Source organism: Hoplias malabaricus, chromosome 2 (genome assembly GCF_029633855.1).
Source record: "Hoplias malabaricus isolate fHopMal1 chromosome 2, fHopMal1.hap1, whole genome shotgun sequence".
Classification (NCBI taxonomy): domain Eukaryota; kingdom Metazoa; phylum Chordata; class Actinopteri; order Characiformes; family Erythrinidae; genus Hoplias; species Hoplias malabaricus.
In genome coordinates, this window is record NC_089801.1 from 72568524 (window position 1) to 72584612 (window position 16089).

General features: G+C 37.1%; 1 protein-coding gene across 1 annotated transcript in view; it reads right to left on the reverse strand.

Moving 5' to 3' along the window:
• Positions 1-11646, reverse strand: part of slkb (STE20-like kinase b) — a 29129-nt gene extending 17483 nt beyond the window's left edge. Inside the window, exons 1-4 of the mRNA XM_066661393.1 lie at positions 10707-11646; positions 7145-7309; positions 2806-2854; positions 2348-2497 (exon numbers count right to left, since the gene is read on the reverse strand). Coding sequence (XP_066517490.1) covers positions 2348-2497; positions 2806-2854; positions 7145-7309; positions 10707-10856 — 514 coding nt within the window. The 5' untranslated portion in view covers positions 10857-11646. The remainder of the gene's footprint in view (positions 1-2347; positions 2498-2805; positions 2855-7144; positions 7310-10706) is intronic.
• Between the last annotated feature and the right edge of the window lie 4443 nt (positions 11647-16089).

A 16089-nucleotide genomic window follows, 5' to 3' on the forward strand; every position in this document is an offset into this window, starting at 1 on the left:
TTGAAAAAAGTACTCGTCCAAATACTCGTTAAATACATAAAATATCTTTCCTCTACTTCGGGGAAATTCGTTTTTCAAAGGTGGTCTTGGAACACAAATCTCGTGAAAAACGAGGGATCACTGTAACGTGTTGTTAAGAAAGCATGACTAATTACCAGCTGAGCTGATTCTGGTTTAGTATTAACAATAAACCTTTGATGTCACAGTCATCAAAACAGCGAGCTAAATGAAAAACATCCTGTCAAAAGTATGGATTTTAAATGTGAAGCGAATGCGAATAACATATTATAACACTGTAATATAAAATTGTAAGAGCCATTAAATTTTAGTTAAATTAAGCTATAATAACTCAAAGGAGTATATGCTCTACGTAGAAAATATTAGCATGTGTTGATAGATTAATTCCGCTGAATTAAAATGTTTAAAATGATTCTTTCTGATGTCAGAGAGTTTAATTTCAGCTTCCCTATGAAGAGAAATGGAACTGACTGAAATAGAAGCTATTTTTTGTAACTTAAAAAGCAGCCTCAACAAGACCATACCCACGGTCTATAAAAAGCTGCATCATGCAGCTGGGCAGTAACACCACTGGTTAATTCAGAGTTCTTTAAAACGTCCTCAAGGGTTTTACATGCAAACTTTTACATGCAAATGGGGTCTTTATTTCTTCCTCTCGCTCTCTGTCACCTAACATGATTATTAGCACATTTAGCCACAGCTGACAATGACTCACGCAGTGGAAGCCTATGTGGGGTTAGTCAGTGGTAGCACGATAAAAGAATATGCAAGGCAAGCAACACTTTGCTTCGGCTATACATTACAGATGGGAATGACTCACTCCCTCTTTATAACCAGCACCAGAACAACAACAAAGCAGAACATTAAGGCCACATGATGACTGTGCTGATGTAAATGAATGAATACGAAAAGTTGTGTTTAATAGTATTTTGGTATTTTGTCCCACTGACGATTAAAAAAACTGCATGGGAATTATTGAACACAACAGTAAATCAGTGATAGTTTATACATTTATAGGCCTGATACACTTTCTGAAAGCTTCTAAAACACAATCCCTTGAATACAGTTCAAAATTAACCATGGATAAAAGGAGGGATATGTGCTTGTCTGGTTGAAATGAGAGGGTAGAAGTTTCTTCCAAAATGCACTTTAGAAAGTAGAAGCACTAGTTAGTGGAACTTAAACTGCCAGGCTATTAGTTAATCAAAGGAGCATAAATCTAAATCCGATTGTCACTCTCTGCCAGTAAGCTGTGCTTCAAATTTAACAGCAGAAGTTTGGTAACATTGGAATATGTCTCAAAGTTGTGGGTACAGAATGGTGTTGAGCTTCAATTTTATGCATATGCCAAACTCTTCAATCGATATACAAATTATGAGTTTTTCTTCAAACTTCAAGTCAGATTTATGTGACTTTCAAATTCACTTCACAGCACTTGAGCATATTACTTTCATATCAACATCTACGTGGGTGATGTGCCAGCAGACACTAATGCATGATAAAATGTAGTAAAACGTGTCCTTTCTGGGCAGACAAGCACTAAACACAAAAGATACAGATCATGGAGTAACAGGCAGAAAAAAACAGACCTGATTAAATGAACGAGATGACTTAAAATGATTACTTATAAACTGAACAACTGTGTTGAAGTTAATTTACCAGTTGGAAAAGTTTAAAAGACTAAATTTCCAGGAACATCTACTTAGGTGAACACCATACCTGGTACTGTCTTTATTCACTTTCATATACCTACACATCTTGTTGCTGGAAAAAAACAAGCCTAAACCAGTTTAGTGAGTGTCACGTTACATGTAGCCAGTTGCTTTGGTGGTGGGTAAATATGTTAAGCATTAAGTGCAAGCAAAGCAGTAGTATGAGATAAAGCAAGTGTGAAACGTTATCCCTTTTGGAGAAATCTATACTGGAGTTGTTTTGCATAGTTTGTAGGTCTTATCTTAACAAGAAAGACAAAAGTATTTGTACAGGCTATAGAAATCCATCATCAATTCATTGTGTTGTATACATTTTCATGAAAGCTTCCTATCCCCTTTGGTATTATTTTAGAAATTTTATTAGAGGTTAAGCACCTCATGAAACTGCCTTGTAGCTCACAATAATTTACCTACTCACTCGCCCGCATTTTACAAATCCTCCAAAAGAGCCACTCACTACATTCTGTGTACTTATTTATATTCATATTTTTCATATGCTATGGGGAAAAAAATCAGCACACTAAGTCAGTAAATGCTCGTTTGACCAGCTTCTCAAAGCCCATTTGAAGTTAATTACTTGGCCGAACACAAACACACCCACTTCTGCAAGTACGAACCGAGTTTGACTTCTCCATCCAATGTGAGTAGTATGTTTCCAGCCTTGAGGTCTCGATGGATGACCTTGCTTTCATGCAGATACACTAGGGCCTCCAGAACCTGCTTACACACCACTCTGATCTGTGGCTCGGTTAGGGGTCTCTCCAGTTCTATACACACACACACACACACACACACAGTTAAATATTTTTTATTATTTTACCCTAAAGACACATATTTCAAAAAATCTGGTTAATCCTGTGAGGACAAAAATCGTATTGCGTATGGATATTATTCCTGCATAAAACCAGCATGAACCGAAGTATCTAATGACCCTAAATGTGGACATCATGCCTTTCACTGTAAATATAAATATTAAATATTATGTAAATAGTAAATATCACTGCAATGTTAGTGGTGAAATGTCCTGGTAACGTACCAGACGTTTTGAGTGTGAAATCAGTGTGGTTTTACTTACCCAGCATCACAGCATCCACAGCCCCTCCAGCGCAAAACTCGATCAGAATCTGCAAACAATAGATGTACTCCATTCAACTACTTCGAAAAACACAAAATTCAACTGAGTATATTCCTGAATACATCTACAGTAATCCCTCGCTACTTTGCAGTTCTTCTTTCGCGGACTCACTACTTAGCGTTTTTTTTCAAGGGGGCTTATGACCACTATATCACAGACTAGGTGCCTAAAAATACATGTATTAGACTGGGCCTGTAGGTAACAAAATATATCATTTACAAGTATTTCTTACGTACATGTGTTGTTCATGTCCACATCCGAGTGAAATTTACTGACGCTAAATCACAGCTTAGGAATGACTCTATTAAAGAAACTGGTAGGATATCACATGTAGTTCCAGCTGAAAAACATTATAGAACGACTATTTAATGCAAAGGGTGGGTTGTTAACAGTAACAGGGAGGGTTTTAAAAGTCCAAAAGTCCGAGTGGTCTTGGAACGCATCCCCCGCGAAAAATGAGGGATCACTGTAATTGTTTACAATGAAGTCAAGTTTTGTAGTATTAGCCTGGCACAGTGATCGTATTATGATTCACACAATAAATCAATAAAGCCGTCTTTTTATAATACGTTTTATAAAAAGCGTTTTTTTAATACGCTTTTTAATACGTTTTAACCTGGACACCGTTTGATTTTAAACTTCATTTAAGTACCATTTAAAACATATGCTACAAATTATTTCTTTTATTAGTTTTTTGCTGTTAGCTACATGGGCTATTGATTGTTAAATAAAGAATTGCTGACATTTTGTCAGTTGATTCTTTTGATTTTTTGTTTTTTTGCTACTGATCTTTTTAAAATTTCCATGCATTATTCTTGTCTTTACAAATCACATTCTCTTTTGAGCTTCAACAACTACCTTCTTTTTAAAAGGAATACCAATAGATTTTAACTCTTATGTGAATAATAATGAGTTTCCAGCATTTAACTGTATCACTCGAATTATTTTCAAATGTAACTTTTAATATTTCTAAACATTTAATATTTATAAATAGATTGACAGCGCATTAAATTTAGCAACACACAGCATCCAATGTGGCCCTAGAAAAAAACATGCTCAACACCCAGCAGTTCAAAATTGCAGTTCAGTCCAAAGACGATTTGGCTGAGAACTCTAAAGCACAAATGAGGGTCCCAGTGAACGCCTTCATCGGCGGTCAGGGCGAACTCTGAGGAGTGGAATGGCAGCCCATGAATGGATATGCTGAGTCTGGAGGGCTTTTCCTGCTTCTCAGCATGGCTGGTGATATAAGCGGATCGGCCAATAGAGGACATGAATGTATGCGTGTACGTGTGCATGCTGGAGAGTTTCGCACACTGACACGGAGCCAGAATTTAGCCCTTATTCCTAATAGGATTAGAGTTTCCATGCAGACTGGCCGGGCAGTTCATGGATAAGGCTGGGCATCTGGAGACTTAGTTAGGTACTTGTAGTGCACTGGACATCTGGGCTGCAGTGATTAGTTGATTGCACAATTTTATAAGAAACTGCTCGACATAGACAACTAAATTATATTTAAAATTTCTGGAAAAAAAAACACGATTATTAAAATAGCATTAGGTTTAGTTAAGGTCAGCACAGTCTGCAGTCTTCCTCTAAGAAATAAGCAGGGACAGTCTCTAGACAGACACAATGTGGTGACATCAGACTCTCCTGTTCAAAGAACAGACAAAGAAGCTTCTCTCAGAACAGTAACCTCCATTCAGCTGTTTCACTGTGGCGAGATGTTTGGTTTAGCACAACAACTAAGATAACACAATAGCCTACACATGAATTCATGCAGTCTAGAAGTTACAAGCATACTCATGGGCTTTGCCTTCCTATCTAGTCCCAGTGGAGCCATTCTGACCAATGCATCCTGTTAATGTTTGAGCCAATCTACTACACGTCTGCTTTTATAAACTACACACACCAGTTCTACAATGAGCAGCCCAAGTCATACAGTTTTACCCTCGGTTGCAGAAAAAATAGGAGTAGTTTCTAAACCAAAACTAAGCATGAGACTCCTTATTACAGTTTTGTGCTATGTTTCATGGACCACCTGTGATTAATTACAATCTTAACCTAAAAAATATCCCGTATGATTTTTTTTTTTACAATGACATGACAATAATATTATAATATGGAATATCCTATTTTCAGCACAACCCTGCTTTGACTACATCATGAGGAAGTAGGCTGGGCTTAAGTCTGCCTGTTTTTGCTGGTGAACTGTGAAACCTGATAAAATCTGCTCCATGTCACACCCATTTATCAGAGCACAATGAGAAACGAAAGGACACTAGCAGGATCGGCAAAGGCGGTAATATTATAACCACATAATTATGGCTGGTCTGTCCTGCCACAAAAACTGTGCATAAATGTATAAAAGAACTGGCTGCTATATTATCAAACCTCTTTACACAGGAAGCTGGGAAAACAGTGATGTAACAGGCCTTGTCCTCACATTCTTTGATCCTTTCCTCAATGTCCTTATATGTGTGGTCTACTCTAAATAAGACCAACCTGTTATGATACCACTTATGTTTGAAACAGGGTAACAGTTAACTAAAGGAACATTTTCTGAGAAAAACGAAAAGTATTATAATATGGTATTAGCCAGAGGCAGTTTTTCCTGTTCGTTTAGCCATGTGTTCAACACCATGACAAACATGCCAATTACTGTGCTCACTGAAAGTAAGTTTTCACATCCTTAATGAGTCAACGTTAAGCAAAACACAAACATTTCATTGACATTTCAGGAGTGTGTAATCTTAAAGGCACCTAGGATAGCGTAGCAAACTGTCGGATAAACATTTCATCACTTTTTTTCCATCAATGATTAAAGTTCTAGATAAGCAGGAGGCATTTCTCAAGTGACATTTTTTTTCAGATTGAAACTTTGTATTAATAAATCACTAAGTATGAGGAGTGTATACAGTTTTATGGTTCTTACCATTCATTATGGCAGAGACCAGGGGGTTGTCTCACGAAGCAGGATTTCGTGCTTTGTCAGCTAACTTCAGGCTTAGTTTGTCCTAAGCTTGGATTTTGTTTCATGCTGGATTGTGGATCACTTTTTACCCCCATAGCAAAGTATGCTAAACATCTAAATTGCCTGTGATATCTGTGGCCCCAATCATCTTTTCAGTGGACTGAACTACATGTAAATAAAGCAAATGGTACACAAAACACTGGAGGGGGCAAGAGCAATATTTTTCTATCAGTGCTCTAGTTTCTCCTCAATTTACCATGGGTTACACATGACATTGCTGTGAATAGTAGCCACCATTTGAAGATTTACACATGTCTCATAAACTCACAATTTGATATTGTTTCTTTGAACACATTTAGTTTTCATTTAGATGTTAAAATTAAATAAATATTAGTGAGGAACCCTGACACATTTACCTGTGTCATATTTAGAAACAGTCCTGTTTATGCCCAACTGCGGGTCCCAAATAGTGCAACGATCCCTCCATAGTGCACTTCACAGTTAATTAATCCAAGACTTCTACACTTCAACTGGGAATTCTGAAGCTGATAGCCAAATTTTATTGATTTTTCAATCTGAGTGAAGTCATGAAAGTGAGTTCATGACCTACACACTATGCTACATAGGGTAAAAGGAGACCTTTATGATTCAGCCTCTGTTTCACTGTGGTGTGGAAATATCATCTCACATTTTCAGACAATCAGAATTACATATTAAACTTTAAGCCAAAACAAAGAATAATTTAGGCAGACAATTGCAATAAAACATTATCAGAATCTCTCAGAGAGCAGGGTCAGAGCGATCAGATTATGTACCCTGTAAAGTGAGGGAACAGAATGTGGCTTGTGCCTGTGTGAAATAACACAATTACTGAAGCTTGAATCTGTGCATGAATAACGAGGCTAATGTGCTTTACAGATTTCTCCCCATTATTAAACACTGTGGGATCATGACAAGTCATGGACAGCACAGTGAGAGGAGCTGTGAATTAGATTAATACATTAGTGCTGCAAATCAATCCTCAAAATGACATCCGGAGCAAAAAAAATAATCACTTGACTGCAACCCATGTTTACATATATGCATGATTTCCTCTTCCTTCCCAGAAAAATAGAATGTGCCACCTCATACACAAGTAGTAATCACAGCTGTGCATCCATCACACCAAAACGAACACATCATTTGTTAACCACTCTCACAAAGCTGCTTAACGATGCATGAGATTGTGAGGTCTTGTAAAGCTAAAACATTCAGGAATCCAATTATACATCAAACAAAACTTCCAAACAAATTGCGGATGCTCACCCAGAGTTTGCTCTCATAGTAGAAGGCGTCCAAAAGCTTGACTATGTTGTGATGATCGCAGGATGCCAAAATTTCAATTTCCACCATATAATCCTCCAGTTCCTCTTCAGTCTTAGTGTCAATCACCTTTGCCGCAGCCAAAATACCTGACTGCTTGTTCTGAGCCTGATGTGGAGGGGGAAGGTGGGAAGAGAAGTCATTTTTACTATGAGCTTCCAAGAGTTTACAATCATGCAAAAAATAATAATAATAAAAAGAAAATACTATTTGCCTTGGCAGACAACATGGCAAACATAAGCAAACTGCAGAGACAGAGAAGGTGACAAGAAATAATTTACTTTATTGATTAAAAAAAAACACTCTGAAGTGCTATTAAGAGTCCACAAGTTCTCTACCAGACACAGCATTCATTCAAATATTGATGACAGAAGTAAATATAAAGTTTGATTAGAGAAATATAATACAGAGCTTATGATAAGTTCTCAAGGGACCCAAATGTTGTTTTGCTATGGCATTGTTCCAAACAAAGACCTATGGTCTTTGGTAGGAATGACCAGATAAGATAAGGACAAATCACAAATGCCCGTGAAATATCAGAGAAAGAAGCTCTAGCTATGACGGGAATTATTTTCTTAAATTTGATCAAAAATACATCAGGCGTTACATAGTGAACAACTGAAAAACACTTATAGTTTGAGCATATGGACAACATATAAACAAGTTTGTACCATATTCTCTCTTTAACACGGTGCTGTTTCAAATAGTGTCTGTCTGTATTATCTGTTCCAATCTCCTGCTGATTTACAAATCATTCCAGAGAATTCGACACAAAACCAAGTCTGCAGCACGAAACAATTGGGAGACACATAGCCGGTGGAACTTGGACCAACCTTCAGCAGCGATCACTCTCAATGTCACTCATGCAAATTAATTTTTTAGCTCTGCAGAGCAGAGAAGGTCAGTGACCACAATGTGACCGTTACAATAATTATATCCGACTTCATGAAAGAGGGGAGAGTCTACAAACTAGGGAACTCAGCACACACTAGAAGCCAGTGAAAAATTAACCAGGTCAAAGTGTACATGTTTATTACTAAACAGATTTGCCTAAATGATATCGTATGCTCAGTGTGTAAGGGAGGATAGGTAAATATGCCTAAATAAATATAGCAAATTTAATTATTAGAAGTGCCTGGACATAACAAAATCATGATGTTATTCCATATTAATTACTGATTTATACTTCTACAAAGATATATGCAAATATATCTGAATCAAGACACTCATTAGGTTTTTGTGGGTAAGGATGCACACATCAAAAATATCAAAGACACAAGTATGTGGTGCTTTCTGGAAAAGCAAAAGAGCTGAGTCGACTCAAGTAGGCTCAATGGAGTGGAAAGAGCCAAAATTGCTTCTTTGGTGGTACCCTCAAGGGTACATATTCAGTACCTTTTACGGGAGAGCACAATTGTACTTTATTCTTTTATAACTGTAGAAATTTAAATTGTTGATTTCATACACCCAATTTAATCTGTAATGAAATCTTACAAATATTCACCTCTCCTTCTGGAGAACAGAATGCAATGTACTTTAGAGAACACCACTGAAGTGTCAAATGTATAGTCTCAATTTTATCGCAACACTGTAAAATTACAGTTTTAAAAAGCATTCTGAAAATTTCAAAAATAACTCATTAAACACCTGAGGTTTAATTTAAAAACCTGAAGGTTTCCTTTAAAATGTGACACATTTTACCCATTTCCCACAGTTCTCTGGGGTTTTAACGAAACATCTATGACATGCTTTGTGGGAGAAAAAAAATACACAAGGACCAAATGAAATAGCAGTGTGTCCTTTTAACAGTACTTCAAGACACTGTATAATTTTGAATGCATGCTTTAAAGTCTCAGAAATTAACCTTTTCTTGTCAGAGTTGGCACATAGGTTCTTTTGGAGATATTTTACTAAACAGAGTGACATAACTGCATTGTTGTCCCTTTTTGTAAATATCTTATATTTATGATATGTACAGAATATTTAGTATACATATACATACTAAATATCCATAGAATATGTAATTTTTTTTATATAAAAAATATAAAAATGACATGTCCACTTAACATTCCTTTAAGATGTTCAATCAGCCATTCCCTGAACTCCAACTCTTTAAAGTGTCCAGTATGTGCATCCATAATCCAAATACACAATCTGCAAATTGTTTCATTGTAGTTTGATAACTGGAATAATTTACCTGCTGTTTTAAATGGCTACAAGCTCATCCTTGTCATATATTAAGCCACGGAAAGCATGTCAATTTCCCCATTGCAGGAAATACACTTCCTCCCACTTCCGCCTATTCATTTTGCCACTAGTTGCATGTCCTAGAGAAGCATTCTTTACCCAGTGCTGATTTCCACTATTACAATACATGATCATGAACATGCAGTTGCAGGGCTCAAAGTGGTCACCAACACATTTCCTTACAGCACTTACTGCAGTGGATGTTGTTGTTGTTGTTGTTTTTATCTAGATCAAGAATGAGCTCTTTTTCAGAGCCTACAAAGCCACAAGCTTTGGAAGCTAATCTCCAAATCACCCTGTGTTTCTAAACGACCCTGCTGTTGTATCTCAGAGCCAAGCAGTCATGCGCTAATTTGGCCTTGACAAGCTATCAGGTTGGAAAATGGTTGTTGAAAGCAATTGGCTTGAATGGCTGTTGTAAGTGCTAGTAGCGGAGGTCTCTTTAGAAGGTAGTAAAACTGGAGAGGTTACATGTAAACACAGCTCGAAAATGTCAGGGACGTAGCAATAGTGTAGGAACAGTGCTGATGTCTAATGTTTATATTTGCCCATACATATATTGATTTAAAAATCGTCTGCATCATCAGTACAGAGACATATATCTGTCATGTGTACAGAGTACTTCTACGGCATATAATAAATAACATTCACACTTTAACCCAGTGGGTCAGTGCTGCCTCAACAGTCAATTCTTATTTCAATGGACTGTGTAGAAATAGTGCTTTGAAATACATCTGTCCAATGCTGACTTGAAAAGCAAATATCAGTCTCGTATCACCATCTTTGTTCATTCCTGCTGTAAACAGTGTTTAACTACAGAGATGGCCATAAGGCTTTAGAACCAACACCGGCATCAACCCTGTAAAATAAAGCAGCCCATAAATGGCAGATTCACATTGTCACTTGGGGCTCAACAATTATTTTTCTAAAAAGTAATCTCTTTATATTTGTTTTTTCATCAAAATGGCCAGCACATGTTTATCTGAGCTTCTCTCCTAATCATTTAAATGTTAAGACAACAGTAAAACATTTTGAGACTATGCTCAATAACAATGAATTCAGTTGAAATCATAGCTTTCAAAAATGTGCAAAAATTTGTTCTACTGCTGAAGCAAAGGCACTTCATTCATAAAACTCTCTCTCTACTCAACTATATAGTTCATTAAATAACTAGAATACTTAGAAATAACGCTGGCTGATGTGAAGCACAAGGTAAAGCCCGTTGTGCACAGAAAAGCGTGCTGGTTTTCTCCTTTACCTTGTACACTTTTCCAAACGCGCCATCCCCCAGTTCTCCAATAATCGCCCAGATCTCCTCAGGGTTCACGTCTCTGTGAACGTGCTCATACTGCTTTTTCTTCTTATCTGGCCCCAACTTGAATATTTTTCGAAAGTTAAAGAAAGACATGGTCAGTCCCCACGACTGTTAGTCGGTAGTTGGGGGGTAAAACAGGGGCTATACGTGGAAATAAGCGAGTTTTCTCGACACGAAGCGAATGTTATCGCATACTTATTTCTCGTTAGCGACTCCACAAACGAGTGTTAATCTGGGACTCCTGTCATTGCCGACTTAGCGTTCACTTATACTAAGAGTTACGTCGCTGAAGGACAAAATACACCAAACTAACATCGAAGATAACGGTCTTGGAGTCTCTTCGTCTATGTAAACGGGTGATAAAACTGTGAAACAACGCCAGTGTTACTCTCCACACAATCAAAACAAAGCCCGGCGCGGACTGAGCTTTAGCTGCTTGAGCTAACGTTCGTTACCAAGCGAACCGCTCAGTCACGGCAGCTCGTAATAGTAATATATCCACAAGCAGCAAAGTTTCTGTCTTAAATAAAAGTATAACAGTTAGGTCGGTGAGTATAAATGCTGCGTAGATGTGTTTACCACCCGCCTGCACGCGACGGGTAACGTTTTTCTGAGTCAAGGGGGAGAAAGTATCTGTTGTCCTTCTCTCCAGCGCCGAGTACACCGCGGAACGTGAACGCGCATTTCTCCGAGTTGGACACTGATGTTAATTTTGCAGGTGAAAAAAAACAAACCAAAGACGTAATTTAATTGCAGCTCCCGAACTTGTCCAGCGCTAAAGACGCGTTTTCCTGTAAACCGGACTCTTCGGCGCTAATTGGACTGCTTTTTAAAGCAACTCCATCCGTCTACCGCGCGGACAGCGATAATCTAGCGGACCCGACGCGCGTTCACAAAGCCCCGTCTCCCCTCCCCTCCTCCTCCCTGAGGCGCGTTCACGTTACCACAATGTCGCCATCTGCTTTTGTGGATGTCATTTCATTCAGTTGACCTTTTCAATAAGTTTCGTTTTAATGTGTTTCTTGCTGTCAGAAGTTGTAAAATTGTAAATATGTTTAAACATGTTGTGTTTTATTTTTAAAATGTATATTTAATCAAGAATCACACTGAACATAACAAATCTAAATTTGAAAAGTTTCTAACCTATAAATGCTATTTATTTTCACATGTAAAAAGGTAATCAAGTAAATGTGGTCATTTTCGAATAGAATGAAAGGATGAAAGTATGAAGAGCAACAGACAGGCTATAGTCTAACAGTAGAACAACAAAAATGCTCCTTTATGGTCAATTGAGCACGGACTCAAATAAGTAAGTAAGAAACGTGTCATTTAGATATGACACATCATATATTAATATCAGACAGGCAGAAGCATATGTGAAATGTGTATTGAAAAAGTATTTTTGCATTAATGTTAAGTATAAACTTTATGTAGATAATCTTTATCTCACATTGGGTCCTAGCACAGCCATAAACCAGTGAAGACAACACCATCAACATGCAGGTAATATGAAAAGAGCACATCCATCATTTCCATATGATACAGTTCATGTTATACACAATCAGTTTAGGTAAATTAATTACTCAACTTTAGAATATGAAATTCCTCAGTGTGGGCTCAAATAGTGAGGTCATAAATGTAAGCTGTGGCTTAAACATAGATACCTTTTACTTTTAAGACTTTGTCTTTTGTCCAGTGTCTAAAATTAAAATTTTTACAGTTTTGTTTTCTATAAAGTCAAACATAAGCAAATCCAATCACTTTTTAGAGCCAATATGAACCAATACATGCTCCATAGAGTAAGTCCCCAAAATGAGACAAACCCTAATTCTATAACTGAAAAAAAAAACAGAATGCAACAATGAGCAAATAATTTAAACCCTATGTTTATCTGAAAACAGTAAACAAGACAACATTTCAAATGTTGAGACTGAGAAATTATATTGTGTTTTGAAAAATATTTGCTAATTTGTAATTTGATGCCAGCAACACCCAGTAATCATGTCCGGTCTCTGCCTCATCACCACTTTGACATAGATCTTTCTCTGTCTCCATGTAAGGGGGGGATTTGGATTTGGTTTTGGAAACCAGACAAGTGTGGCACCTCTGCAGGCTTTTGGAAACAGAACTTTTAATGTCATCATTAAATCACTGAATTTCAACTTATCTATCTGCTCAGATTAGATAACAAACAACTGCTCTTCATTCATTCATTCTTTATCTGTAACCCTTATCCAGTTCAGGGTCGCGGTGGGTCCAGAGCCTACCTGGAATCATTGGGCGCAAGGCAGGAATACACCCTGGAGGGGGCACCAGTCCTTCACAGGGCAACACACACACTCACACCTATGGACACTTTTGAGTAGCCAGTCCACCTACCAACGTGTGGAAGAAACCTAAATATGATCAGTGAAGTTCATTAAATGTTCATTGAAGTTGTTTTAGAAGTGCTTGTTTAAAGTCAGATTCTCTTGAATTTGTTGTGTAAATGTCTTTGAATTTACCATTTAAAATTACTTAAACATGTATCAACTACGGAGGCCGAGAAGGGCAAAACTAATTTACATGTATAAAAACACATTTACAAGCTGTGAAACACTTTTACAAATGGCCAAAACACATTTACAAACAACAAATCAGATGGAAAGGGAAGGTACAGTACACAGAAAGTGCTGCTGATGTTTGTTAGTCAAACTGATTCGCAGGGAATAAGTGAATGGAGTTTGGGAGAGTAATTGTTTGTCTATAGCTAGCATTTACAGTCCACTTACTTTCAGTAACATTTACAGATGATTTGTAAAGACTTCACACATGTAAAACAAAAGCGTGCCACAAATGACTCCCAGAAAATGGACAAAACATGGTTTGAAATTACCTTCCCAAACTCCATTCATTTCTTCCTTACAAAGCAGTTTGACTGACAAACTTTAGCAGCATTTTCTGTGTATAATACCTACCAGTTCGTAAAAGTGGTTTAGCTGTTTGTAAATGTGTTTCGGGCTGGTAAAAGTGTTTTAGCTCTTTGTAAAAGTGCTTCGGGCTGGTAAAAGTGTTTTAGCTGTTTGTAAATATGTTTCAGGCTGGTAAAAGTGTTTTAGCTGTTTGTAAAAGTGTTTTGGGCTGGTAAAAGTGTTTTAGTTCTTTGTAAATTTGTTTCAGGCTGGTAAAAGTGTTTTAGCTGTTTTTAAATGTGTTTCAGGCTGGTAAAAGTGTTTTAGCTGTTTGTAAAAGTGTTTCAGGCTGGTAAAAGTGTTTTAGCTCTTTGTAAAAGAGTTTCGGCCTGGTAAAAGTGTTTTAGCTCTTTGTAAAAGAGTTTCGGCCTGGTAAAAGTGTTTTAGCTCTTTGTAAAAGAGTTTCGGCCTGGTAAAAGTGTTTTAGCTCTTTGTAAAAGAGTTTCGGCCAGGTAAAAGTGTTTTAGCTGTTTGTAAAAGTGTTTCTGGCTGGTAAAAGTGTTTTAGCTGTTTGTAAAAGTGTTTCGGGCTGGTAAAAGTGTTTTAGCTCTTTGTAAAAGAGTTTCGGCCTGGTAAAAGTGTTTTAGCTGTTTGTAAAAGTGTTTCAGGCTGGAAAAAGTGTTTTAGCTGTTTGTAAAAGTGTTTCTGGCTGGTAAAAGTGTTTTAGCTCTTTGTAAAAGTGTTTCGGGCTGGTAAAAGTGTTTTAGCTCTTTGTAAAAGAGTTTCGGCCTGGTAAAAGTGTTTTAGCTGTTTGTAAAAGAGTTTCGGCCAGGTAAAAGTGTTTTAGCTGTTTGTAAAAGTGTTTCGGGCTGGTAAAAGTGTTTTAGCTCTTTGTAAAAGAGTTTCGGCCTGGTAAAAGTGTTTTAGCTGTTTGTAAAAGTGTTTCAGGCTGGAAAAAGTGTTTTAGCTGTTTGTAAAAGTGTTTCTGGCTGGTAAAAGTGTTTTAGCTCTTTGTAAAAGTGTTTCGGGCTGGTAAAAGTGTTTTAGCTCTTTGTAAAAGAGTTTCGGCCTGGTAAAAGTGTTTTAGCTGTTTGTAAATGTGTTTCAGGCTGGTAAAAGTGTTTTAGCTGTTTGTAAATGTGTTTCAGGCTGGTAAAAGTGTTTTAGCTGTTTGTAAAAGTGTTTCGGGCTGGTAAAAGTGTTTTAGCTCTTTGTAAAAGAGTTTCGGCCTGGTAAAAGTGTTTTAGCTCTTTGTAAAAGTGTTTCAGGCTGGAAAAAGTGTTTTAGCTGTTTGTAAAAGTGTTTCTGGCTGGTAAAAGTGTTTTAGCTCTTTGTAAAAGTGTTTCGGGCTGGTAAAAGTGTTTTAGCTCTTTGTAAAAGAGTTTCGGCCTGGTAAAAGTGTTTTAGCTGTTTGTAAATGTGTTTCAGGCTGGTAAAAGTGTTTTAGCTGTTTGTAAATGTGTTTCAGGCTGGTAAAAGTGTTTTAGCTGTTTGTAAAAGTGTTTCGGGCTGGTAAAAGTGTTTTAGCTCTTTGTAAAAGAGTTTCGGCCTGGTAAAAGTGTTTTAGCTGTTTGTAAAAGTGTTTCAGGCTGGTAAAAGTGTTTTAGCTGTTTGTAAAAGTGTTTCGGGCTGGTAAAAGTGTTTCGGGCTGGTAAAAGTGTTTTAGCTCTTTGTAAAAGAGTTTTGGCCTGGTAAAAGTGTTTTAGCTGTTTGTAAATGTGTTTCAGGCTGGTAAAAGTGTTTTAGCTGTTTGTAAAAGTGTTTCGCGCTGGTAAAAGTGTTTTAGCTGTTTGTAAATGTGTTTCAGGCTGATAAAAGTGTTTTAGCTGTTTGTAAATGTGTTTCAGGCTGGTAAAAGTGTTTTAGCTGTTTTTAAATGCGTTTCAGGCTGGTAAAAGTGTTTCAGGCTGGTAAAAGTGTTTTAGCTCTTTGTAAAAGAGTTTCGGCCTGGTAAAAGTGTTTTAGCTGTTTGTAAAAGAGTTTCGGCCTGGTAAAAGTGTTTTAGCTCTTTGTAAATATGTTTCGGGCTGGTAAAAGTGTTTTAGCTCTTTGTAAAGGTTTTGCCCTTCTCGGCCAACATAATTAACTGTTTATTTCTCTTTTCTCAGCAACATTTGAACTATAATATGATCTAAGTGATGAATAAAATGGGCTTTTTTTCCTAATTTTTGCAGCTTAAATTTCTTGTTCGAAAAATGTATATTGTTACAAAATTGGAGGACAGAAAATTCTTTGCTGCAAACAGAGTTCTGATTCTAAAACTGTAATATAATTTTAGATACACACCAAGTACGCTTCGTTTGGAAATATGCATAGCAACCAGTGGTAGACAGTGAAGACTGGAGCATCTGAAGAGTTCATCTGTTCCAATGGTAGACAAATTTCAGTTGAATTCTGCCAGTGAGCAATAAGATCCAATAGTCTGTTTGGTCTTG